Genomic DNA, 23,713 nt, shown 5'->3' on the forward strand with positions numbered 1-23,713 from the left:
GTACCTCCAGCTGCCGTGCCAGTAGACAACGCAATCGCTCCGCTTGCGCCGCCGGTTGAGCTCGCCGACGTGATAGTGACGGCGCCGGATGCTCCTGAAGTTGAGGAGCCGGTGGAAAGGGAGAGCCCCCCACCAATAACGCCGCTGCCCGAGACCAACGATAGCACACCTCCGGGACCGAGGCTGCCTGGGCCAACCGACAGGTTGATGCCGCCACCGCCAGAGCCAGAAGAGGCGCCCGTTTTGAGTTGAATAATACCACTTGTGCTGTCGCTCAAAGTGCTGATCATGATGATGCCACTGCTCGAGGTGCTTGTACCGGCGCCCGACGTGACGACAACATTGCCGCCTGTCGAAGAGGACGCGGCACCTCCGGTGAAAATGACGTCGCCGCCAAGGGTACCAGTGCCACCAAGAATGGCCACTTTACCGCCACTTGAAGCAGAACTCGCACCGGCGGCGACAAGAACGGAGCCGCCAGAACCGATAGATCCGTTTCCGACAGACAACGCAATATTGCCTCCAGTGCCACCAGGAGCGGTACCAGTCGTCAGAGATAGACCGCCCGAGTTGCCACCAGTTGCTGTAGCCGTCGCAATGCTCACGGCTCCGGAGATTCCTGCTGTCGACGAGCCGGATGTTAAAACGATGTCGCCACCCGTGACGGCGCTGCCTGCCACCAGGATGGCACTGCCACCGATACCCGAGTTACTCGCTTGGATCGAAAGCACAATATTGCCCGACGTTCCCGAAGACGCTTGGCCAGACAAAATCGAAACAGAGCCGGAAGCACCATTTGAAGCCACGCCAGAAGCAAGAACAATGTTTCCGCTCGTACTTGAAGCCGCAGAAGCCACCGAAATGGCGCCACTGATACCAGTACTGCTCGGCCCCGACAGTAGCTGGATACTGCCACCGGCGCGCGACGAGCTTGACGGACCACCACCGAGTACGATGGCTCCTCCGACTCCGAGCAAGGCACTGCCCGCGGTGACAGCGACACTGCCGCCAGCGTTGTTGGCGCCGGTGCTGGCCCCGGCCGTGAGGGTGATGATACCTGCCACTGACCCATTGCCCGCAGCTGCAATGACACTACCAGCTTGAGCCGTAGCGCTGTTACCGGCACGCGCCGTAATGTCCCCTGATTTGATTCCCGTCGCCGTGTCGGAAGTTGCGATCGCGACATTGCCTGCGCTGCCGGCCATGCTACTGCTGATGCCACCAGTTTTTAGGGTGATTGTGCCAGAGTTGCCATCCGTAGCCGTTCCAGATGAAATGAGAACGGCTCCGCTTTGACCGAGCGTGGCAGCACCAGATCCAAGGGTCACGACACCAGATGACGCGCCGTTGTCGGCGGACATGAGCGATAGAGCTCCCGACACGGACGCCGCGTTTTGACTGCGACCGGTCTCCAGACGGATTGCACCACCGTCAGCGTTTGTCGACGACGTCGTACTTCCGGCGTTCATAGCGACGTCACCACCAGCTCCACTTGCCTCGTCCGTCCCCGCTTGGACCGTGACAAAGCTTGCCGCTTTGAGAGAGAGCCCGCCGAATTCAGTTGCAATTGTGTTGGCGCCGCCCACGAGGGTCACGCCTTTCACCGAGACGTGGACGCGAGTCGTGAGACCGCCGTTTGTTGCGTTGGACGACGCTGTCGCGAGCCGGAGCGTCGGCACATCGGTGCCAAACACAGCTTCGATTCCCGCAGCGGCTGTCACGTTGTCGGCGCCAACTGCCTTGAGCTCGATGCCGGCACCGAGACTCTCAATGTACATCGGAATACCCGTAAACGATGGGCCCGCAAACGGACGGTCGAGAACGATCGAGGACGCCGAGGGCGGGGCGGTCACAATGTATGTCGCGCCGGCAAGGCGGATGTACGTGTTGGCTGATAGAACGGACGCGAGGCTCGTAGACGTGCCCACGAGGGTGCTGCCTTGCGTCACCGTCGCTGTCCCGGGCACACGCACCAGACTCGATGCGTTGCCCGTCGAGTAGTGCACGAGACGCACTGTAGTGTGCGTGCCCGCCGTGTCCTACACATACAAGTTACGAACCGAGTCAACAAGTGTCCTTACCGTAGTCACATCGGTCGAATGCACTTCGAGACCGAGTGCGTTGACACTCGCAATCGGCGGTGCACCACCTTCGGACGCTGAGAAGAGAGCGCGCTTCACGGAAAGGCTTTCTTGACCCAAAAGAGCAAATTGAAGTCCACGGTCAACTTGGATGCCTGAACGATTGACCGCCACGACAGAGCGAAGCTCGAGCGAGTTGATGTACAAGACATCGCCAGTGTCCACAAAAGCCCTAGATACGTTTATAACGTAGGAGTCGACGCGACTCCAAATTCCTTACGAAGCATCGGTTGCCGTCGGAATCCACGTGGCTGCTATGGGGGCACCACCAGTGCCCACAGTAGTCGCCGCGCGGAAGAGTCCGCTGGACGTAATCTCGACAGAGGCCGACCCAAAGATCGGGTGGCTCTCGACCGACACGTCACCCAGGAATCGATTGTCTACACCAATGATAACGACTTGGCTTTGTCGTCGTAGACACCATACCCATGAGGAACGGGTCGCTTGGAGGGTTCGTCTGCAGCGTCAAGCGCCGATGCATCGCCTTGGGCGCTTGCGCCACGTCCATACTTACAGGTACATCTACATATCATGCTTTGAGACCCGATTTCTCATGACGCACGAGATTACCAAGTACTTGGGCGCCAACAAAAGCTGCCGCAAAAAGCACCACTATCACAGCAACGTGAGCTGTTAGCGCAGTGTCCACGCGTACGCTTTGGTATCGTTGTCGCAAAGAACATGGTCTTTCGCTTCTACGCCGACGTCGTGAGACCTCCTGTCGTCCGCCGCAAGATCATTGCACCGTCGTCGGTTGCTTCCACGTCCCGATGCTCGCCAAAAGCTACTGAGTTGGTCAGCAAATGTCAGGCATTCGCGCAGCTGTCCAATCAGAGACGCGCAGGCAACCTTCGAATCGAAACCAAAGCGCTGATAGGCCAGAACTGGATCTTCGACAGACAGTAAATTGTTCGACGTCGAACCGTGGAAGCTTTCGTGCCTGCCACTGGTGCCGGCTGATCGTTGGTTGCCGTTGGAAAAACTCCGACTCGATGCGGTTTATCAAGCGACCACGTTGTTATCTTCAAGCTACAATTTCATACGAATCCACAATGCAAGCCTTTTTCGGGGGTACAAGGCCAATGACCACAGTGGCCAAGACGCCACCGCGAGTTCATTTTCGGAGACGAGAATTATTTTTTGGTGGACTATGCGACAATTCGCGCTCTTTCCGCAGTTTTTCCCCGAGCGGGCGGGGCACGCGCAATGAGTACGCCTCCAATACGGACGGGCGACCGGGGCTTCTGCTCTCGCGTGCAGCCGCGCTCTCGAGTCGCTTCTTCGTACGCTCGGCTTTGTCGGAGCTGCGCGACAAGAGCTCGCGGTGCTCTGCATACCACTCACACACAGCGACACATCGCATGCGTGCGTACCTCGCACAATGTAGCTGTCGCCGCCGAGTGCACTCGGGTCGCGATCCAAGCGCGCGTGGCGGGGCGCCTCGGGCTCGACGCTTGTGCCAAACGATGTCACGGGCCGTACGTCGGGCGACTGCTTCCCGGGCCAATTGGCCAGCGGTCTACTGGCAGGCTCAGACGGGCGTCTCAGCGAGACGGCGCCTACAGGTACGAACCAGGGCCGATGCTCGCCTGCGCAAAAGCCGACGTCGGCGTCACGGGCGCGTCATCCGACGCTGCGTTCGACGGCCGCGAACTCGTCAAGTGCGAGAACGACATGGTTGATGCGAAAACGGACACGTTGATTTTGCTTTCGGCACATTCGGCATATTTTCCTTGGATTCGGCATACATTCCTATCCGGATGCTGTATGCGGTACAATCGGCTGGAACCAGTTGCATTCGGCATCGTTGTATTCGGCATTGGTGGGAACACTAATTGCGTTGGACAGACGGGATGCTGCTCATGTGGGTCGCGGGCCTCGCGCTCGGGTGGGCCGGCGTCTACGTCTTCCTGCACCTGAGCGCGGACGACGACAACGACATCCACGTGCTGCCAGCCTTTGTCTGCAAGGAGATCTCGTGGTTCAACGAGCGCGTCTTCGAGCTCGGGCGGCAGTACCCCACAGGGCTCAAGACGTGGTTCGCCGCAGGGAGCGTCGTCGCGGGCGCCGGCATGGCGATAGGCACGATCTACATCACATGGACGCTCGTCATGCTCGTCGTGCAGAAGCTCGCACGCGTCGAAGTCGACGTTCCGCTCTCGGACGCCTCGATCATGATTCCGGGCGTGACGATGCCCATGAATGCGACCGTCTACCTCTGGGCCACCGTCTTCCTCGCTGTTTCCTTTGTACTACATGGCACATGCATGTACGTAAACTCATGCAATGTTTTGTAGCACGAATTTGGCCATGCGCTTGCGGCCGCGCTCTGCGAAATCCGCATCAAGTCGGTCGGTATCTTCTTCGCGGTCGTCTTTCCCGGCGCGTACGTGCGCTTCGACAGCTACTTTAACGTCGGTCTTCTGGACCAGATCAAGATCCAGAGCGCGGGCATCTGGCACAACGCGGTCCGTCCATTTCTTTCGTCGATCCATGGCACATGGAGTTGCGTAGGTCCTCTGCTTTCTCTGCGTTGTGCAGCTTCAACTACTCCCGTTCTACCTCTCGCCTTTCTTCGATGTCAACCAAGGAATGACAGTCATTGCGATTCCGGAAATGTCGGCGTTCGAGGGCATCGTGTCCCTTGGCGACGTCATTGTGTCTGTGGACCACCAACCGACGCTCAATTGGGGTCAGTGGCGCTCCGAGATTGATTATCTCGCCAAGCTCGTCGAGACGAACGAGCTCAAGGATCATGGGTACTGCGTCCCGTCCGCTCTTCTGCAGTTGCACCAGTCCGCAATGACCGAGTCGTCTTGCTGTCGCCCCGACACGGACAGCAACGCCGAGTGCTTCTCCTACAACCACGGTGCTCTCCAGACCTGCCTCGATGGAAAACAAGTCGGCGACCTCTCGACGCACCGCTGTCATGGTGACGCGTCGTGTGCGGACGACGTGCACACATGCGTGATGCCCCGTATCCAGTCGATGCAAACGCTCATGCGTCTTGCCTTCCAGGACGGCCGCGTCGTCATGTTGCATGGGTTCCCCGCCGACCTCCACGCCGAGCTCGAGGTGATGGCGTACACAACCCCGTTGTCACCGCTGTGGTGGATTCAAGTACCCCAGAGTCTGTACCGGTTTTGGAGCTTCCTGCTCAACATCTCGGGCACGATTGGCTTTTTCAACGCGCTGCCGATACACTATTTTGACGGGAGCCACCTCTGCGCCAGCTACCTCCAGTACTGGATTGCCGACGAAACGCATCGACAGCAAGTGCTCTCGTTCGTGCTCTACGCTGGGGACGCCGTCGTTGTGAGCACTTTTCTATTACGCTTGATCTAATAAACAACAAAACGTTACTAAGTTCCTGGCGCCGCCGTAAAATCAGCTTTGCCGCCCGTCTTAGCCAGCAGCCGCGTCTCGGTGATGACAATGTCGTGGGATAGCGCCTTGCACATATCGTAGACGCACAGCGCAGCAATGGACGCACCCGTGAGCGCTTCCATCTCGACGCCGGTTCGACCAGTGACGGTCGCCGAGCAGTGCACGTGGATCGTCGAGTCGGCGTCTCGCACGTCAAGGGTCACCTTGCAGTTCTCGAGGCCCAGTGGGTGGCAAAAGGGAATGAGATCGCTCGTGCGCTTGGCACCCATGACGCCTGCAAGCGTCGCAGTCGACAGCACCGGACCCTTCTTGCTCACGAGCTCCGCGTCGTGCCGGAGCGCGGCCATGACTGCTGGTGGCAAACGAATGATTGAGCGCGCTGTCGCCGTGCGCTTTGTCACGGCCTTGCCGCTCACATCCACCATGGTTGGCTGCTTCTCGGCGTTGACATGAGTAAGGCCATGCAGCGACGAGCTCGCGCGGACCGGCGGCCAACGAGCGATTCGACCGAGCAGCATGATGTGTAGTGGCTAGGTCGACGCCACCTTTGGTCACAGAAACGTGTGTGCAAAGGCAAAAGGTTGCCGGGAAAGGCGTGATTTTAGACCACCGTTTGGCGCTCACCTCTCATCTTGGATCCACCACTCAGCGGTCGCCGAATTCGGGGGCATCATATTTAAATTACATATAAAAAGCAAGGTATATTTGAATCAACGCGTTATTAATATGCTACGAGTCATCGCCAGTCATAAGATTGCAAATTCCATCAGTAACATGGCCGAAGCCCCGAGCACGACGACGACGCCCCGAACCCCGATGCCCACGACGCTCCTCGTCATTGGCATGGCCGGCAGCGGTAAGACGACCCTGATGCACCGCCTGGCTGTGCATGCGGCCGAGCAGCAGCGCGAGCATCGCCAGTACGTCGTCAACCTGGATCCCGCTGTCAAGCAGGTCCCGTACGGTGCCCACATCGATATCCGCGACACGGTCGACTACAAACAGGTCATGACCGAGTATGGTCTTGGCCCCAACGGCGCCATCATGACGTCGCTCAACCTCTTTGCGACGCGTTTCGACCAAGTCGTCGAACTCATCCAGAAGCGTGCGCCCGATCTCGAGTATGTTGGCAATCGTCTCCGCTAAACACTCATCGCTCTTCGACATTAGCTACGTGGTCGTCGACACGCCCGGTCAGATCGAGGCCTTCACATGGTCTGCGTCCGGCGCGATTATCACCGAGTCGCTTGCGACGTCCTTCCCGACTGTTGTCGTTTACGTGGTCGACACGCCTCGCACGACGAGCCCCAACACGTTCATGTCCAACATGCTCTACGCGTGCAGGTAGCCCCTCGCAGTGCTCGTTGCGGGATACTTATGTGCTTCTAGCATTCTGTACAAGGTCAAGCTGCCCTTCATTGTGCTCTTCAACAAGACGGACGTCGTGACGCATGACTTTGCTGTCGACTGGATGACCGATTTCGAAGCCTTCCAGACTGCGCTCGACCAAACGAACGAAGAAAGCTACATGAACACGCTCTCGCGCTCGCTCAGTTTGGTCCTTGAGGAGTTTTACTCCAACCTGCGCCATTGCGGCGTCTCGGCAGCTACGGGCGCCGGCATGGACGAGTTCTTCAAGGTTGTCGCCGAAGCCACGAACGAATACTACGAAGAGTACCTGCCCGACCTTATGTACCGCATTGAGCAGCAAAAGAACAAGGCCGACAAGAAGAAGGAAGTCAACCTCGAGAAAGTCATGAAGGACATGACTGTCAAGGACGAGGATGAACCGAAGGGTCCGCCTCCTGCGCCTACGGTCGCTGTGCCTCCGCAAGGCGATCGCACGGAGCTCTAAACCGCAGATTAACATATTCATCAGAGGTCAATATTCTATGTATCTTGTTCGTCTACACAAGTTTGCGTCCCGCCCTGTGCGGCTCGATTATTTGGCGCCATGGCCTCTGCCGCTGCGAAGACCAAGTGGCGGCTGCATATAAAGTGCGCAATCGTACTTAATAGAACTGCACGTATCCGCCTGCAACATACTAATGCACAATACAAACTTCTACTCTAATAATAAGCGACTCGAATTTCGATTAAGTGCGCTCTTCGGCGACCAAAGCGGGAAACTGGAATCTCGAGCTTGCGGCAGCTTTGTACACTTGGAGTTGCGCAACACGAAGTCGGCCATGGAGACGAACCGGGACGAGCAAGTCGCGCTGATCCGCGGCCCGGACCACATGGAGATCCTCCAGAAGTCCATGAGCAAGGCCAAGATCGAAGGGTACCACATGAGCAGTGGAAGGACCACCGGGTACGAGGACGACGATGGACGAAGCATCGTGCGATCCATGCCTGTCTGTAGATTCAAGCCCCTGGGAAGAGACTACGCGAAGAACCCTGGGTCCTCGAGCGCTCTGGCCATCATGCGCGGCTTCCGGGGACCCCAAGGTCCTCCATCGGTCATACCGATCGAGCAAAGCCCGGCGACGATCGATATTACACAAGTCGGCGCCGAAATCATCGAGCGCAACAAGAAGAAGACGTTCGAGATGCTAGAGAAAAAGCCGTCGCTGTCCTCAATCCATGCAAGTGTGACGACGACCAAAGCTCCGTCAACGAGAAACATGGTACAGAATGCGTGTGGATGTAAGCGATGTCGACTCATGATGCTTGCGGTAGCCCGACCACGATATGGGCGAAGACTTGGACGAAATTCTCGGGGCCGTGGATCTCGACGAGATGGTCGCGTCAGCGACGCACGCGACGAAGCCCTCGCAACGAAGCGATTATCGCAAGCCCCTTCAGACGACAAGCACAGCATTCAGCGCGATCCCGGCCAGCTCAACACCGTCAACGTCGTCGCGTGCCTATCCGGCAAATGTATCTGCTGCAGCGCCGTCTTACGCTACTCCTTCGACGTACTCGGCGGCTCCAACATCAACATACACAGCTCCCACTCCTTCAACCTTCGCACCATCAGGAAGCTCGTATGCTGGATCAAGCAAACTCGCTTCATCGCGCTCGATGGCAGTCAGCGACAACCAAGGTAACCTCGAAGCGAGCATTCAAGCAACGCGAGCAAAACTCCGCCGGGTGCGCGAAGAGTGCGACGACGCATCGCTCGATGGTGATGTCCCGTACGAGCTGGAGCGGCAACGAGATGCGCTCGAGGCAGAACTAGCGTCCAAGATCACGGCACTGCACGCACGAAAGGTTGCAGCAGCGTCCCAAGGACCGTCGCTGGAGCAGCTGCAAGACTCGATCAAAGACGTCCGAGCGAAGCTTCGGCGAGTGCGTGAAGAGTGCGACGATGCGTACCTCATGGGCGAAGTGCCTGACGAGCTTGAGACGGAGCGCACCAATCTAGAGCAGTCGCTTGCGCACTACAGCAAGCTCTACCGCGACGCGCGCAACGGGTCGACATCTGCAACGCCCACACCAACGCCCGTGCCGACCCCGGCACCGACGCCGCGCGCCTACTTATCCCCGACTCCAGCGCCAACGCCCCGCGCCTACGTGTCACCGACCGCACCTTACAGCCCGCCGTCTCCACGATACAACAGCAGCAACAACTATGAAATGGCGCTCCGCGACACGGGAGGGTCGAGCCAAGTGCTCTGCAAGTGTGGGCGACCAACGACGGCGAAAAAGGTCGTCCACGGCCAGAACGCAGGTCGTCTCTACAACTCTTGCGAGTCGTGTGGCTTCCACAACTGGGCCGATGGCGGCTCATCCACAAACTCGAGCTCGTCGTTCCAGTCCAACCCAACGCACGACTTCAACGCGACGACATCAGCTCCTTTGGCGATGGAAGCTGATCTCGCAAGCAAGATGAAGCGCGCAAAGCACATCCTACGCGACGTCTTTGGTCATTCGTCGTTCCGTCCGGGGCAAGAGCGTGTCGTCCAGGTAACTCGACACGACGCTTGGAGGGCTGCGATTATAACAGACATCGTAGGAGGCACTTTTGGGGCACGACGTGTTTGTGCTCATGCCCACGGGTGGCGGCAAGAGTCTCTGCTACCAGCTCCCGGCGTGCGTCGATCCCGGCGTTTCGATCGTCATCTCCCCTCTTGTGTCGCTCATTCAAGACCAAGTGCAGCAGCTGCAAGCACTCGACATTGACGTAGCGCTTCTTAACGGCGACCAAGACTACGACTCTGTGCAGAAGCCCATCATCTCGCAACTCTTTTCCAACTCGATACAGATCAAGATGCTCTACGTGACACCGGAGAAGATCGCGTCGAGCGGTCTCTTGGGGAAGCTCTTCGAATCGCTCGCGTCTCGCGGCATGCTTGCTCGCTTTGTCGTCGACGAGGCGCACTGCATCAGCCAGTGGGGCCACGACTTTCGGAAGGACTACATGAACCTGGGCAATCTGCGCTCGAAGTACCCCAACGTAAGTGCATCTCAAATACCAACCCCTTCGATATACTTGCAATGTCTAGGTGCCCATCATGGCGCTCACAGCAACGGCCAACGGACAGACGGAGGCAGATATCGTCAAGAACCTGCGTCTGGCCAAGCCTTTTGTGACTCGATCGAGTTTCAATAGGTATGTTGATTTCCTACGCGCACGTGTGCCAACAACCATGACCCGTAGACCCAACTTGACGTACGACGTGCGCCGCAAGACATCCAAGTTCATGGAAGAGATGTGCAACTTTGTTCGCGACCGCATCGACGAGTCGGGCATCATTTACTGGTACAGAATACGAGTTCCACAGTACATGTCATGCTGATGCAACCATCGATGTAGCTTGTCAAAGAAGGACTGCGAGACGACAGCCAACAAGCTCATCCAGACTCTTGGCTACGAGGGAACGTCTCGGGCCAAGCAGATTTCCTTCTACCACGCTGGGTTGGAATCGGAAGACCGGTCCAAGCGTCACCACGAGTGGAGCAAGGGTCGCATCAAGTGCATTGTGGCAACGGTTGCCTTTGGCATGGGCATCAACAAGCCCGATGTGCGATACGTGATCCACCACACTATCCCCCAATCAGTGACCCATTACTATCAAGTACAAACGCATACACAAAGGGCAACTTACTCATTGCGAAGTAGGAGTCGGGCCGCGCGGGTCGTGACGGGGAGCAGTCGACGTGCTTGCTCTACTACTCTTTCAAAGACATGGTATACGTCGCCTTCGTGCGAATACACAAAGGTTGATGCAGCCAAATGCGTAGTCGCGTCGCCGCCACTTGATCTCCCAAGACCGCGAGAACCCACAACACCGGAATGTGCACTTTCAGAACCTGCGGCGCATGGTCGAGTTTTGCGAAAACCAAGTCGAGTGTCGGCGCACGAGTCTCCTCGAGTACTTTGGCGAGCATTTTTCCAACGCCAACTGCCACGAGACGTGCGACAACTGCAAGGCGCGTGGCAAAGGTGTTGCGTTCGAGCAGAAGGACGTCTCGGCCGACTGTCGCTTGCTGCACAATATTGGTACGACGAGTGTCCATTCATTGACTTGCTCCAACACTTATGTAGTGCAACGTTCTGCGAGTGAAAACGAGTCGCTGACCGTCGTGCAGGCGTCGGCCGTGTTTATGGGCTCGATGGCAAAAGACAACCAGAAGCGACGTGCGTTCTACGAGAGCTTTGTCGAGTTTGGCGCGGGCAAGGGCCGTTATGACCGCAGTGAAGTCGAGCGCGTTATCTACAACATGATTCTGCGCCAGTTTCTCGACGAAGTGGTCCGGTCCCCTTTCCATTGGATCGTTGTGTTGATACACGATGTAGGAGAAGAAAAACACAATGGGCTTCTCCTCCAACGTGCTCGTCGTCGGGCAACAAGCACGCAAACTAGTCCAAGGCGAGCGCGTCGAACTCGTGTACAAGACGAAGCGAAAGCCGCTCGTGGTTTCGGAGCAAGTTCCCGTGACCAAAAAGGACAAGCAAAAAAAGGCATCCAAGGCCAAAATATCCAACAAAACATCAGGGGCGGTGCCAGCGGCCTCGCTCGACGACGATGGCGTCGAAGTCGTCGAGATGTTCCCCGTCATGCCCCGACACACTAAGCTCGCGGCACGGTGCGTTCTTGATACATCTGTGGCTACTGAACGCCACGTATAGGGTTCCGCTGCATCATGTCGAAGCGCTGCACCAGATTTTGATGGACTGGCGTGCGTCCGAATGTGACAACTTTGACGTGATGCCGTATCACATTTTGCCCACTGCCGGCATCGTCGCCATCTCCGAGGCCGTGCCCGTCTCCAACGCCGAGCTCATGGCCATCGAGGGTGTCGGTCGGACGCGCGTCAAGAAGTACGGTGCCGCCATCATCGAACTCGTGCAAAGCTACTTGACAAAGGTACGACTGCTACTTCCTCAAATCCTATGTAGAACGCAATGCACGTCAATGTTTCTAGAACGGTCTTGTGCCTGCGCCGTTGCCCGAGGGGTACATTACGGCCGAGATGATGCACGACGTCAAAGACACAAGCCCACCGAAAGCCTTGTCGGCGCCTGTTGCGAGACCAAAGGCCAAGTCGCCCTACTTCCAGAAATCCAGCGCGGCTCCGACGTCAGATGCGTACGATGACATGGATTGGGCCATGTTTGACGACACGGCCGACCTCGAAGCGACGTCCCACAAGCGTCCGATTGAAACCATCGACCTCAGCGGGGAGGCCTCCAAGAAGCGCAAGCTCCACCTCATCGACCCCTACTAGCACTTCATTCCTCACCGTTGTTTGCTCGCGGACTTATTTGCTCGAAGTCGACAAAGAAATCTTTATTCTTTACTTTTGTCTCTGTCGTCCAAGGACGATCGGGGGCGCGGAAGGGGCACTCTTGGGGTCCATTGCGGCCCGCGTCGATACACTCAAACTCGACGAAGGGCGCGGACCCGCGATCTTTTCAGGTCGTCTCTGTCTGCGCTTGCAGATTGAAGATACGTCCGTCATGCATGTGCTGGTCCCTCTCCACGACCCGCGCGGTCGCGTCGTGGACGAGGCCTCCGTCTTAGGCCAGGAGGGCCTCAATGTCGGCCTCGAGGTCGAACGGCGCGACGTTGGGCTCGTAGCGCTTCACGGGTTGCCCGTGTCGGTCGACGAGGAACTTGGCAAAGTTCCACGTAATGTCGCCCGGGAGGCGGTCCTTCAGGAAGACGTAAACCTCCTGTGTGTGCTCGCCGTTGACGTCCGCCTTTTCAAAGAGCGGGAAGCGCACGCCAAACTTGGCGACGAAGGCCATGATTTCGGCGTTCGTACCAGGCTCTTGGCCACCAAACTGGTTGCACGGGTATGCGAGGATTTGCAGACCGCGGTCACGGTACTTGTTGTCGAGCTGGACGAGTTGAGTGTAGTTAAGCTTCGTGAGGCCTCAGGCCGACGCGACGTTGACGACGAGGCACACGCGCCCGCCAAAGGTGGCCATCGGCACGCGCTGCCCGTCCATGTTGTTACTCCCGAGGTCGAAGAACGACTTGGCGGCCATCTTTCTTGGTCCAGACAAATCTCAGTATGGCATATTCTTTCGAAAATCTTTGTCACTTGATCCACCAGTGAAGCTCAAAGAAGACAGTCGAAACGCCACAGTGGATCTTGAACTGTGATCGGGATGCCCTCGTGCAACACACCTGGGACCTCGCCTCTTGCCGACTTCAACGAGGCATTGGTCCCTGCATCACAAAACCTAAAGCAATCAGCACAAGCTAGCAGCACACCCAGCGGTGCTGGGTGCGTTGGGTCGAGCGCATTACACTTCTCACATCACACGCAATGTCCAGAGCCCAAATGCTTGCTCTCAGACCCACTAACGTTATGGCAATTACGGGCACCGGTATAGTCCTAGCGCTATTGACGTAGAGTACTATTATAAATTAGACGGCAAGTTGTACAGCTATGGACCACATGCGTGCCATTAGGTCACGGTCGGGGCTCGCCCGCACGCCATCCACTCATCAAATGGCGCGCGGAGCCCGCTGTCTTTTCAAGTCCGCTCCGACTCGGTTGAGTTTGAGGAGCGGACTGTCATTCATGTGACGTGTATGGAAGGTTCAGTGGTCGTTTGCGGTCTAGTCGCACGCACTTGTGGGGCGCGTCTCTTCGTCGAGGAGATCGAGGATGTCGTCGATGAGCTTGATCGGCGGCGTAAACGTCCCGAAGCGCTTGTACGGCTGGCCGTTGCGGTCAATGAGAAACTTGGTGTAGTTCCACTTGATTGTCGATGTAAACGTGCCCCGGAGTTTGCTCTTAAGGTACTTGAAGACGGGTTGTGTCTTGGACCCGTTCACATCGCCTTTTTCCATGACGGGAAACGTCACGCCGTAGCTCCGCGCGAACGCGAGAATCTCGTCGTTCGTGCCGGGCTCTTGGTTGGCAAACTGGTTGCACGGGTACAGGAGGATCTGCAGCCCGCGGTCACGGTACCGGCGATCGAGCTCGACAAGTTGAGTGTAGTTGAGCTGCGCTTGGGATCAGCTCGCGCCGGCGACGTTGACGACGAGGCAGACGCGGCCCGTGAACTTGGCCATCGAGATCTCGACGCCGTCCGTGTTCTTGCTGCTGAGCTCATAGAACGACGACGCACTCGACATGGTCGGTGGTTCCGCTGGACGGAGGCAAAAAGCTCAAATGAATTGCGCGCGCGACGAATCGAGACACGGGGGGTGACCCTCCCTATAAACACACTCGCCCCGGCTCTCTCAATAACTTCAATTCAGTATGAAATACGGAGAAGTACTACGCGGCCAGTTGGGGGGCGTACCGAAAGGGAGAGTTGCACGCTGTCTCTCGGATGATCACCGCCACCTGATTGTTGAAGCGCCTTGAACATCATGGTGTCTGGATCACGCACCGTCGCCAGACTTCGGCAGGCGACTGGTCGAGCTTCTGAAGTCTTTACTTCGCTCTCACCACCCTGCAACTCTCAGCGCCCCGGGAGATCGAAAGCACATGTATTGCCCCAAGCATGAGCTGGAGGCTGGTCGATCACTGCCAGCCAGAGCGCCGATTGAATCACTGATTTGCCACGTTATAGAGAAGATGATCATTGTTGACGATAAAGCTTTTGAGTATGCTCGAGTGCTTGGTCCGTTGGTCCCCGGGTAGCTATGACTCCAATCAGCACACATCGCGTCCTATACTCCGTGGCACGGAGTATAGCACTCCGAGTTGGGAGATATCGTTGCTTCTTCCACAGTAGTATCCTGCGTACAATGCAAATTCGACGAATCCGATTCGTGTGCTCTTTGATTAGTGATGACGGTCGCCAGTCGGTTGTCGACTCGACACACGTGCTACAGTCGTTCTTCTTTGCTCCTTCAGACAACTGTAGCGCAACTCGTTACGACTGCACCAAGCACTGCTCTGGGCGTTGTGTCCACGAGTTGTACGAACCGCAATATCATCAGGTGTGCAAAAGCAGTCACCTCAGCGATCTAGCACTGCACCTTGGAGGACTTGTGTCATGAGAGCGACCACTCGTGTCGCGCGGTAATCCTAAAAGTGGTACTTTTACAACGACCACACCCAACGACGATCCTTGTCCGCTCGCAAGCCTCGGTAACGTTATGACAATCGCCGCACGAGGGCCGCCTCATTCACACTTAGTAGCAATGTCCAAGAACTCTCGTAAAGGTATTGACGGTCGACGCCGAAATGGCGGAAAAGCTAAAATCCGTAAAAACAACCATCGACCTGCTCAATCCTCGATCCCATAAATGGTTGTCGTCGCCGTTCTCACCGCGCTTGCCGTCGGGTGGGGAGCCACGTCCGTTTTCAGGTGTTGTGGCGTTCACGACGCACTGCCGACGCGGCATTGTGCTGCAAATACGTCGCGCCGAGCCACGCTCGGTCATACCAGCCAGCCCAGTGTATCGGCAGCCGTTCCAACACCGACTCCAATGTTCGAGGCGCTCGACCAACACGTTCTCGACCCAATCGAGGCGCAACGCACCGACAAAGCGATTGCGCTGGCATGCGCCAGCCTGCGCTCAGAGCTTCGCCGCCTCGTACTAGCGGCGCAATCCTTTCGCGCAGACAACGTCGCCGGGCCACTACCGGGAGCAAGCGACGACCCGATGACGCTCGTCTCCCAGGACATTCCTCGCTTTGCATCCACGCTGGTGTATCTGACGACATTGCGAGCCGAGTTCGAGGCGACGGGGCAATGGCTCGACGTCGTCGCGTGCAGCACCGCTTTTGACCAACTTAGTGCGCGCTGCTGGGATGCGTACTCGCGACGACCAGACCTATTACAGCGCAAGGGATGATCTCAAGTCGGCGAATATGATGATATGATGAAATGTATGAATGATGCGCTTATGTCAGCGTCTACGGTCCTACCAAGAGTCACGGTCGGGGGCAGTGGCGCGAAGCGTGTCCACTCAATTGACAGCTCCGCGCATGCGTCCCAGTCTTCTCGAGCGCTTCCTGTCTGTGATGCAGGTTGGAGGAAGCGCCGTCATGCATGTGAGATCCTTCTTGTTGGTGATGTAGCGTCGGCACAAGGTTGCGTCGTTTACTGCGCTTGGTCGAGCAGCTCGAGAATGTCGGCTTCAAAGTCCATCGGCGCCGTCTGCGGACTGTAGCGCTTGAACGGCTTGCCGTTGCGGTCGACGAGGAACTTGGTAAAGTTCCACTTGATGGCCGATCCGAGCGTCCCCGTGAGCTTGCTCCGGAGGTACGCGTACACGGGCTGCGTGTTGTCGCCGTTGACGTCCGCCTTCTCAAAGAAGGGGAACGTCGCGTTGAAGTCGGCGACGAAGGCCATGATTTCTTCGTTCGTGCCGGGCTCTTGGCCGCCAAATTGGTTGCACGGGTATGCGAGGATCTGCAGGCCGCGGTCGCGGTACTTGTTGTCGAGCTCAACGAGTTGAGTGTAGTTGAGCTTCGTGAGGCCTCAGGCCGATGCCACGTTTACGACGAGGCACACGCGCCCGCGGTACGTCTCCATGGGTACGCAGCGGCCTTGCATGTCGTAGCTCTCGAGCTCGAAAAAGGACTTGGCGAGCGTCGGGTCAATGGTCGTTGCCCGGCGGATCGTGGCGCCGGCGCGCTGGAACGCTTCCATCCACGACGTCTGCTCTGGCGCCGAGGCCGCGGCCACCGTCACACGCTCGTCGCCAGACTTGAGCAGCATCGCGTGGGCGCTGGCCGTGTCTGGCTCGACCGACGTGACCTGCGTGTTGCAGTCAAAGGTCGTGTGGGTCACGGTCTGGGCTTCGTTGGTGATCGTAATCTTCTTCTCGGCCGCGTCGGCGACCACGTGGACCGTGTCGGTCTTGACGCAGCTGCCAAAGAAGCCGCGGAATCGACCCTTGTCCAGCGTGAGCCGCTTCAGACGGCCCGAGACGGACGATGTAGCTTCCATGTTTGGGGAGATTTAGAAAATGTCCTTTTCAGTTTGCCGTTTGACGTTGCACTGACCAACCAATCAAAATGCGCGATAGTGTGTATACTTCATGTTTGTATACTCATGTAAGACTGGGATTTGCGACATGTACATGCGAGTATTTGGAGCACCTTTCGAATCGTGATTCGTCGCCAGCCATCGGTACGCGATCGGCGCGGCTCCATGCACCCGGTCGTCGCAAGCTGAACAGTATCGAGGCACCGCTTTATCACAGAATTACAGAGCAATTCAAACGACAATATCTCTCTACTGTGGCACAAGCATGTCTTCTGCATTTTTGCACAAGTCGATAGGTTTGCCCATGAGAGCTCCCACCGTGCGGTATGCGGCAAGATACTCGCGGGTGGTGGGACCCGACACCTGACTCGGTCACCTGACTCCGAAGGTCCCGGAACGAGCGAAAGGGCAGCGATCTGGTCACCGACCTAGTTTGCTCAACAGGAATATGCTGGCGAAGTTGCAACGACGAAAGCACGTCGACGCAGATGCCCTCGATGCCTTGAAGCAGCGTCGTCACGTCAGAAATGGCAGATGGCAGAAAAAAACACCTGCACTTTTGACGGGAGACATTAGTTTGTCGACAAGATGCTTAATTCGATGGGCTCATTAGCACGCGTCGCAGTAGGTGCACACGTTGCAGTCGCGGCCCTGGACGCGCTTGGTGGTGATGTGGTTGCGGCATACAAAGTACGTGCAGATCGAGCACTGCTGGCGTTTGGCAAAGAGCGAAAACTTGGCGTGGCAGTCGAGAATGCTGCAGTACCACGTCGAGTAACACCGGATCTTGGTGCTATCGTCGTCGTCGCCTTCGTCGTCCGTGAGTACATTTTGCGTCGGTGGTGGGACGCCGTAGAGCCAGAGCAAGTCGAGTGGCGCCGCCGCCTACCATCCCGTGATATGCGTGCTGTCGAGAAGCAATGTGTGTACCTCCACGAGCGCCGACGAGACGCTGCACTTGTGGTTGGGCGCGCACCGCTGCGGACAAAAAAGCGCTTTGCAGCTTTGGCACTGCTTCTTCAGGAGGTGGTTCCAGACGTGGAACGGCGTGTTGCAGCCGAGGCAGACACCGCCGCCGACCAGCGCCGCGCTTGCTTCAACCGGCGTGAGCTCCCACTGCCGCGCGAGCTCCAGCGGCGTCTTGCGCGCAATGAGCGGCGGCAACCCCGCGCCACTCGCGACGTTGATGTTGGCGCCACGCCGCCACAAGAGGCGAATGATGTCGGGCTGGTTGCGCACGATGGCAAAATGCAGTGGCCGAAGCTCCCACTCGTCGCCGGCGTTGACGTTGGCGCCCTTCTACTGCCAGTTGCATGAGGAAAAACATGTAGAGACAACAAGTCGACCTCGAGAGCAAAGACGGCGATCGCGATCGAGCCATACCACGTCGCAAGGTGCAGCACCTGCACACATACCACAGATCGGCCAACCTCCTATAAGAAAGAGAGCTCGACAACGTACTTCGTTGGCGACAACGACCGACGACGTCGGGTCTGGACGCGTCTTTTGCCACACATCCCAGAGCACGAGCATGGTTTGGACGGCGCCAGCTTCGATCACTGCGTCCCACGCCTCGGAGAGCGTCCGTCGCTTCACAAAGGGCCAGAGGGGGCTGCGTGTCGCACTCGCGGTGCGCTGCAGAAGGCCCCCGTACGCCACGGCCGACGGCACGGGCGGCACACTCAGCGCCGCCATCACAATCTGGTACGTGTCGACGTGCTTGGTGACACTCTTGAAGTCGCGCAACAGGTCGTCAAACGACATGGAGAGCAGCTGCGCTTCGACGCTCTACACGCCATATACATTCCGTCCAGTTGTATGAGGGATACGCAAACCTGAAGCAGCGCAATACCAATGCGGAACATGACGTCCGTGACGTCGGCGAGCACAAGGTCGAGAACGGCGTGCGAGAGCTCAATTTTGCTCGAACAGGCAAACTACGCGCGTCGCGTCAGCCGACTGCGACAGGGACACGGAGGTACCATGGTCGTAAACCACTCGATGCCGTAGAGGTACACGTCAAAGCCGACCGCGTCGAGCTTGGCCGCGAGCTCGGGCAGCAGCTCGGCCACGCGCGCTTGGAAGCGCTGCAAGTACTCGTTCAGAAAGACCGACGAGTCCTTGTAAAACTAGACGCAAATGAGTTCGATCGTGACCATCGCCACTTACTTGGCTCATGTGCTTGTGCTGGAGGAGGTAGACAAAGGTCGCGTACGCATCGGCTTCCGGTAGCCCGGCCTCGAGAAAGACGGCCGCGATGAAGTTCATGCCCTGACAATACCCGTTCTCAGCGCGTGCGACCCCGTTGAGGACGCGGAAGAGCGACGGCTCGAGCGCGCGGTACGCCTCGTCGTCCGATGCATCAAAGATGCAGAACGTGCGCGCCACATCACGTTCGATGAGCTCCGAGTACGCGTGGCGCGGCGAAGCGATCTATGCGCCAGCGTGAGCTGCGGGCGACGGACGGAGGCGCACCTGGTCGTAAACATGGCGGTGGATGTGGGCGACGGGCGCCGGGATCGACCAGCGCAGGCCTTTTGTCGGCTCGGTCAGCGCTAGCACCTTGGCGCGCTCGGCGTCGTCGGCAAAGTTGACGCGCTTCACGACGTGCTTCCAGAAGACATCCCGCGCTGGCATCGCGGAGCTGCACTTGACCTGGCAGAGCAAGGCGACAATCCCATCAACCGGATGTGCACTGGTATCCGTATTATCCGGAAACCAACATTCCAACGACAGGCTAAACACACGCAATACAAATGACATGGAGCTCACAGGCCTCTGTCGTGAGCGCACGGTGCCTGCTGCCGCGACGGTATTAGCACCGTACAAAGCAGATAACTACTAATTACTGGGTCTCACGCTAATATAGAGCGTATCGCCCAGCAATAGGTCTATCTTGCGAGTGGTGACCAAATCCAACCAGCAAAGTTGGGTAGCCTTGAGCGGCGATACACTTGTACTTGTGACGACTACCCGGACGGTGGCGTCCCGCGAAGCGGTTGAAACGACCGACCATGCACATTACGACACTGTCTCGCCACCGAGAGCGGACATACGTATTGTATTTGCCCACGACCATCGCTATTTAAGCACGTCACCGCTTCAAAAATACACAAAAAGCTAGCATTTGCCTTTTCTCTTTCCCCACCAGCGACCCTTGAGCCAGAATCCTCTTGGGCACAACAGAAAGTGCATTGAAAGGGGTTATTTGGGTGTTTTTAGCTGCCTGTAGACCGACACCACCGCCCGTTTCCGGTTTCTGGCTCTCTGCGCTTCAGAGAAAATGACGTGGCGGCTTGTCATGTAACCTCCAAGTGCACGCCTGCGGTTAAAAAATATATATATATGAACGTGTTTCGCGTTATCTTCCTAATTACAAAAAGACTTTGCATACGTAGAGACTAGCAGTCTCTTTCTTCTTCATTCGCCCGCCGGTCCGTGGCTGCGCAGGCGGCGGCGCGGGGGCTCGTCTGGCTCTTCTGTCGTCGCCCTACGACGCTTGTGACCGCGGGTGAGGTACTGGACGACACGGTCGGTCAAATCTTTCCAGGCGTCGCAGGCGGCGGCAAAGCTACGCAGTTTGTCAAGGTCGTCGGGAGTCGCCAGCGAGTCAGCGACTGGAGGTCGCGGTGCAGGACGATCGGCAGCGTGATCTTGCCTTGTCATCGTCGCTCGCGTCGTCGGTCGATCGCGAAGGCTGCACAGATTGCGTCCTCGTGGTATTGACAGCTGCACCGCGCGGGGCGCGACCTTCCTGGCCGCGGGGTGCCGCAGTTGTTGCAGACGTTGCCGAAGTCCGCTGCGGCGGCGCTGGCTGCTGTGCGTCAGGTCGCGCGGGCTCGGCTTGGTTCGCAGCAGGCGGGGCGGCGCGGGCCGGTCGCGCATCGGGCATCGTCGGTCGGGTCACGCAGTGGTTACCCCAAATGGCGGCGCTGGCTTGGATGTGGTCAACGGACAAGCGGCGCTCGAGGCCTTGGACAACCGGCTTGTGCAGCCCGAGCCGGTGCGCGAGAACCGTCTCGTTCATCTTGTAGGCAGATCCAAGGGCACCATACACCAAGGCTGCGCAGTAGACTTCATCGTACGTCTGGCGCAAATGCGGCCCGAGCTCGGAGTACTTGTCCTCGTTCTTGCGCGCGATGCGTTCAAATGGACAACCATTGGGCGTCCCGTTGGTCGTGTGCGGTTTGTGACAGAATATCCTCTTTTGCAGCCAAGTCCTTGGCCTGGAGCCGTCGTTCATAGAGGTAGAGCTCAGCAAACCTGCTCTCGAAACCTCCTTGTGTAATACGTCCTGGAGAGCTAACAACAGCAGTAGCAGCAAGGTAAGTAGGTGCATAGAGGGACATCGTACGTCGCTTTGCAGCACTGATGTGCAGCTAGAACCGGATCTCGTCCTCCCGTGTGGTACTTCCAAAGGGCACCCAATATGTACATCGTTCTACAGTGCACACTAGCCCAGATCGGTAGACCAAATGCTTCGGGTCTATCTATACGACCATCCCATCTTCAAGTTGGCGTGCGGTGACAGCAACTCTCAAGTACGAGGGCGCAAGTAGTAGACGCAAATGCTAGACGCTAGGTTCGTGGCTGTCGCCTGTGTTTCTGCTCTGCAGCCAGGTACATCAAGGCGGGTTGTCCAACGGTCGTTCCATCGATCCCCGACTGAAAGATCGCCAAGCACCCTCCTTGCAACGACATACAAATCGAGTGTCTTTTTTAATTATTTTGCTGGACCCAAATCCAAGCCAGGATTCGATCGTGGGCGCTAGATTCGATTATATAGGTTGTTGTATACGTTAGCATCTACTCGTGCTCGGGTTGCACGTCAAATCCCGGATCCGAAGCTCCACGAGGTCCGGCGGCCTTCGTGCGACGACCTCATTCTAACTTTGCCATGGTGTCGCTCCGGTACCTGCTTGGCGTCGCTCTCGCCGCCATGACCCTTCTTCTGCTGGTGATCGTGCGGGATGCGGTCGAACGCCGCTTGCTGCTGGTCCCGTTGCGGTATCTGCAGCAGCATTCCGTCGCCTTGTCACCCGACGAGCTTGACGACGAGTCGGACACCGACGACGTCGACGGCACTCCGTTCCTTCCTGGCTGGATCGAAAACTGCGTACCGTACGACATTGTCTCGACCGTCGACCCTGCTGGCGACGCCTCGATCACGTGGCGGACGCATCGGATGTACAAGAGCAGCAACGAGAACGACGGCTGGGTCGAGTGCGGCGCCGGCAAAGGCCACGTGCAGTTCCGCGCCGTGGGCCAAGCGCAGTACGAATCCATCTACAGCACTGCCGACCGCGACGCCGACGGCAACATCACGACGCACGTCGTGTCTTTTGCCGTGCCCGACCCCGCCGCCGCCTACGAGTTTATCGTCGGGTCGCACCATCACGGGTACTCGAGCCGCCACCGACTCGGACACAACGTCGACTACTCGCTCTCGCACGGCTTTGCGTGTCGCCCAACGCGCGTTCACGCCGCGTACGGCGCGTCACCCAGCACATTTACCATTCAATGGGCGACGCCGCCAGAGTGCACCAATGGCCGCCACGTCCTTGTCGTCCGTGAAGAGGCCGCCATCGATGACGCACAGGCGTCGCGGACCTTTGTCGCAAATTCGATCGTGTTTGGCGCAAGGTACGAGCACGTCGCGCTGGCGGTGCAGCTCAAGAGCAACACGCGCTACGCCTACTACGTCGGCAACGACGCGTACAGCCGGTCGATTCTCTATTCGTTCACGACGCCGCGCGGCATCGACGACGCGCCGGCACCGCTCCGGCTGCTCGTGACGGGCGACATTGGGTACCAGAACGCCGCGACGCTGCCCATGATGCAATCGGAGGTCGCGAGTGGCGACATCGACGCCGTCATCTCGGTCGGCGACTACGCGTACAACTTGCACAGCGCGAAAGGCGTCGTCGGCGACATCTTTATGACCGAGATCGAGCCGATCGCGGCGACCGTGCCGTTCATGGTGGCCATGGGCAACCACGAAGTGAAGCAGCATTTCTCCCACTACACGTACCGCTTCCAGCTCATGCCCGCCAACGCTGGAACTGTCTCCATCCAAGGCCGCACTCTGCGCAACAACTGGTTCTACTCGTACAACGTCGGGCTTGTGCACTTTGTCGTGGTCAACACCGAAGTCTATTTTACAAACCACGTCGACGAGCCCAGCATTGAGGCGCGTCAGCGCGCGTGGCTTCAAGACGACCTTGCGACCGCCAACGCCAACCGAACGGCGGCGCCGTGGATCATCGTCGTCGGCCACCGCCCACTCTACTGCACGTCCGACACTGAGTGCGACGGGCCGGCGCGCGTCCTCCGCCAGGCACTCGAGCCGCACTTCTTCGCGCACGGCGTGGACCTCTATTTATGCGGCCACCAGCACAACTACGAACGCATGTTTGACATCTACGATGGCGTTACCGAGCGTCGGACACGCAACATGCGGGCGACGACGCACATCCTCACGGGCGCCGCGGGCCAAAGTCGCGTCCTTCCGGTCCGCAAGCCGTTTCTGCGGGCGGCCGCGCCGTGGGACGCCTTCCGCAACAACATTTTTGGCTACGGCCGGCTCACGATCGCCAACGCCACGCATTTGCACTGGGCGCAAGTTGAGTGCGACCCAGCCAACCCCGCAGCGTCGCATCTCAACGGCAAAGCTGTCGACGACGTCTGGCTCGTGCAGGAGCACCACGGCAGCTTTGCGTCCCCATAACTTAAACCTCGTCATATTCTCGTTCACGACTGGTATTGTGAGCACCAACATGATCGGACGTGTGATCACATCGTGTCCATCTGGTCTAGACCAGCT

At 58.0% G+C, this 23,713-nt stretch overlaps 11 protein-coding genes across 11 annotated transcripts; 4 read left to right on the top strand and 7 right to left on the bottom strand.

Annotated features, from left to right (window-relative positions):
• Positions 1-1,324: 1,324 nt before the first annotated feature.
• Positions 1,325-3,817, bottom strand: SDRG_15903 (hypothetical protein; the record flags this gene model as incomplete). Its single annotated transcript, XM_008622089.1, has 11 exons — positions 1,325-1,398; positions 1,457-2,039; positions 2,082-2,313; positions 2,362-2,521; positions 2,568-2,663; positions 2,712-2,753; positions 2,797-2,836; positions 2,887-2,925; positions 3,367-3,470; positions 3,515-3,660; positions 3,705-3,817. The coding sequence occupies 11 exons, from the start codon at positions 3,815-3,817 to the stop codon at positions 1,325-1,327; spliced, it is 1,629 nt and encodes a 542-aa protein (XP_008620311.1).
• A 147-nt stretch (positions 3,818-3,964) lies between these two features.
• Positions 3,965-5,526, top strand: SDRG_15904 (hypothetical protein). The gene is made up of 3 exons (XM_008622090.1): positions 3,965-4,390; positions 4,439-4,609; positions 4,656-5,526. Exons 1-3 carry the CDS (start codon positions 3,995-3,997, stop codon positions 5,484-5,486), a joined length of 1,398 nt encoding a protein of 465 aa, XP_008620312.1. The 5' UTR covers positions 3,965-3,994; the 3' UTR covers positions 5,487-5,526.
• Positions 5,504-6,159, bottom strand: SDRG_15905 (molybdenum cofactor biosynthesis protein C; the record flags this gene model as incomplete). The annotated part of the gene is made up of 2 exons (XM_008622091.1): positions 5,504-6,058; positions 6,139-6,159. The coding sequence occupies 2 exons, from the start codon at positions 6,157-6,159 to the stop codon at positions 5,504-5,506; spliced, it is 576 nt and encodes a 191-aa protein (XP_008620313.1).
• Positions 6,160-6,284: 125 nt separating this feature from the next.
• SDRG_15906 (GPN-loop GTPase) lies at positions 6,285-7,437 on the top strand. The gene is made up of 3 exons (XM_008622092.1): positions 6,285-6,649; positions 6,699-6,872; positions 6,918-7,437. Exons 1-3 carry the CDS (start codon positions 6,303-6,305, stop codon positions 7,381-7,383), a joined length of 987 nt encoding a protein of 328 aa, XP_008620314.1. The 5' UTR covers positions 6,285-6,302; the 3' UTR covers positions 7,384-7,437.
• Positions 7,438-7,641: 204 nt separating this feature from the next.
• Positions 7,642-12,278, top strand: SDRG_15907 (hypothetical protein). Its single transcript, XM_008622093.1, has 13 exons — positions 7,642-7,842; positions 7,894-8,158; positions 8,211-9,440; positions 9,490-9,930; positions 9,980-10,086; positions 10,135-10,236; positions 10,291-10,552; positions 10,597-10,665; positions 10,719-10,977; positions 11,023-11,228; positions 11,275-11,564; positions 11,608-11,845; positions 11,904-12,278. The coding sequence occupies exons 1-13, from the start codon at positions 7,718-7,720 to the stop codon at positions 12,204-12,206; spliced, it is 3,897 nt and encodes a 1,298-aa protein (XP_008620315.1). The 5' UTR covers positions 7,642-7,717; the 3' UTR covers positions 12,207-12,278.
• Positions 12,279-12,498: 220 nt separating this feature from the next.
• Positions 12,499-12,972, bottom strand: SDRG_15908 (hypothetical protein; the record flags this gene model as incomplete). The annotated part of the gene is made up of 2 exons (XM_008622094.1): positions 12,499-12,846; positions 12,874-12,972. 2 exons carry the CDS (start codon positions 12,970-12,972, stop codon positions 12,499-12,501), a joined length of 447 nt encoding a protein of 148 aa, XP_008620316.1.
• A 580-nt stretch (positions 12,973-13,552) lies between these two features.
• Positions 13,553-14,074, bottom strand: SDRG_15909 (hypothetical protein; the record flags this gene model as incomplete). The annotated part of the gene is made up of 2 exons (XM_008622095.1): positions 13,553-13,942; positions 13,973-14,074. The coding sequence occupies 2 exons, from the start codon at positions 14,072-14,074 to the stop codon at positions 13,553-13,555; spliced, it is 492 nt and encodes a 163-aa protein (XP_008620317.1).
• A 1,925-nt stretch (positions 14,075-15,999) lies between these two features.
• SDRG_15910 (glutathione peroxidase) lies at positions 16,000-16,851 on the bottom strand (the record flags this gene model as incomplete). Its single annotated transcript, XM_008622096.1, has 2 exons — positions 16,000-16,368; positions 16,396-16,851. The coding sequence occupies 2 exons, from the start codon at positions 16,849-16,851 to the stop codon at positions 16,000-16,002; spliced, it is 825 nt and encodes a 274-aa protein (XP_008620318.1).
• Positions 16,852-17,425: 574 nt separating this feature from the next.
• SDRG_15911 (hypothetical protein) lies at positions 17,426-19,578 on the bottom strand. Its single transcript, XM_008622097.1, has 8 exons — positions 19,366-19,578; positions 19,060-19,323; positions 18,873-19,019; positions 18,726-18,827; positions 18,352-18,678; positions 18,237-18,293; positions 17,821-18,189; positions 17,426-17,775 (listed from the first exon to the last, which is right to left on the bottom strand). Exons 1-8 carry the CDS (start codon positions 19,525-19,527, stop codon positions 17,500-17,502), a joined length of 1,704 nt encoding a protein of 567 aa, XP_008620319.1. The 5' UTR covers positions 19,528-19,578; the 3' UTR covers positions 17,426-17,499.
• A 716-nt stretch (positions 19,579-20,294) lies between these two features.
• SDRG_15912 (hypothetical protein) lies at positions 20,295-20,917 on the bottom strand (the record flags this gene model as incomplete). Its single annotated transcript, XM_008622098.1, has 3 exons — positions 20,295-20,461; positions 20,509-20,548; positions 20,626-20,917. The coding sequence occupies 3 exons, from the start codon at positions 20,915-20,917 to the stop codon at positions 20,311-20,313; spliced, it is 483 nt and encodes a 160-aa protein (XP_008620320.1). The 3' UTR covers positions 20,295-20,310.
• Positions 20,918-21,735: 818 nt separating this feature from the next.
• Positions 21,736-23,670, top strand: SDRG_15913 (hypothetical protein). Its single transcript, XM_008622099.1, has one exon. It carries the CDS (start codon positions 21,788-21,790, stop codon positions 23,615-23,617), a length of 1,830 nt encoding a protein of 609 aa, XP_008620321.1. The 5' UTR covers positions 21,736-21,787; the 3' UTR covers positions 23,618-23,670.
• The last annotated feature ends 43 nt before the right edge of the window (positions 23,671-23,713 follow it).

Source organism: Saprolegnia diclina, assembly GCF_000281045.1.
Source record: "Saprolegnia diclina VS20 unplaced genomic scaffold supercont1.105, whole genome shotgun sequence".
In the NCBI taxonomy this organism is placed as follows: Eukaryota; Oomycota; class Saprolegniomycetes; order Saprolegniales; family Saprolegniaceae; genus Saprolegnia; species Saprolegnia diclina.

Excerpts from the sequence above, each read along its gene's own strand:
- SDRG_15904 (XM_008622090.1), top strand. The coding sequence starts at position 3,995 with ATGCTGCTCATGTGGGTCGCGGGCCTCGCGCTCGGGTGGGCCGGCGTC. Across the intron at positions 4,391-4,438 it reads TCTTCCTCGCTGTTTCCTTT|CACGAATTTGGCCATGCGCT; the intron begins GTACTACATGGC and ends AATGTTTTGTAG. Across the intron at positions 4,610-4,655 it reads CGGGCATCTGGCACAACGCG|GTCCTCTGCTTTCTCTGCGT; the intron begins GTCCGTCCATTT and ends GGAGTTGCGTAG.
- SDRG_15906 (XM_008622092.1), top strand. The coding sequence starts at position 6,303 with ATGGCCGAAGCCCCGAGCACGACGACGACGCCCCGAACCCCGATGCCC. Across the intron at positions 6,650-6,698 it reads AAGCGTGCGCCCGATCTCGA|CTACGTGGTCGTCGACACGC; the intron begins GTATGTTGGCAA and ends CTTCGACATTAG. Across the intron at positions 6,873-6,917 it reads AACATGCTCTACGCGTGCAG|CATTCTGTACAAGGTCAAGC; the intron begins GTAGCCCCTCGC and ends ATGTGCTTCTAG.
- SDRG_15907 (XM_008622093.1), top strand. The coding sequence starts at position 7,718 with ATGGAGACGAACCGGGACGAGCAAGTCGCGCTGATCCGCGGCCCGGAC. Across the intron at positions 10,237-10,290 it reads GAGTCGGGCATCATTTACTG|CTTGTCAAAGAAGGACTGCG; the intron begins GTACAGAATACG and ends CCATCGATGTAG. Across the intron at positions 10,553-10,596 it reads CAGTGACCCATTACTATCAA|GAGTCGGGCCGCGCGGGTCG; the intron begins GTACAAACGCAT and ends ATTGCGAAGTAG.
- SDRG_15911 (XM_008622097.1), bottom strand. The coding sequence starts at position 19,527 with ATGCCAGCGCGGGATGTCTTCTGGAAGCACGTCGTGAAGCGCGTCAAC. Across the intron at positions 19,020-19,059 it reads AGCACAAGCACATGAGCCAA|TTTTACAAGGACTCGTCGGT; the intron begins GTAAGTGGCGAT and ends ATTTGCGTCTAG. Across the intron at positions 17,776-17,820 it reads TCTCGTCGGCGCTCGTGGAG|GCGGCGGCGCCACTCGACTT; the intron begins GTACACACATTG and ends ACGGGATGGTAG.
- SDRG_15913 (XM_008622099.1), top strand. The coding sequence starts at position 21,788 with ATGGTGTCGCTCCGGTACCTGCTTGGCGTCGCTCTCGCCGCCATGACC.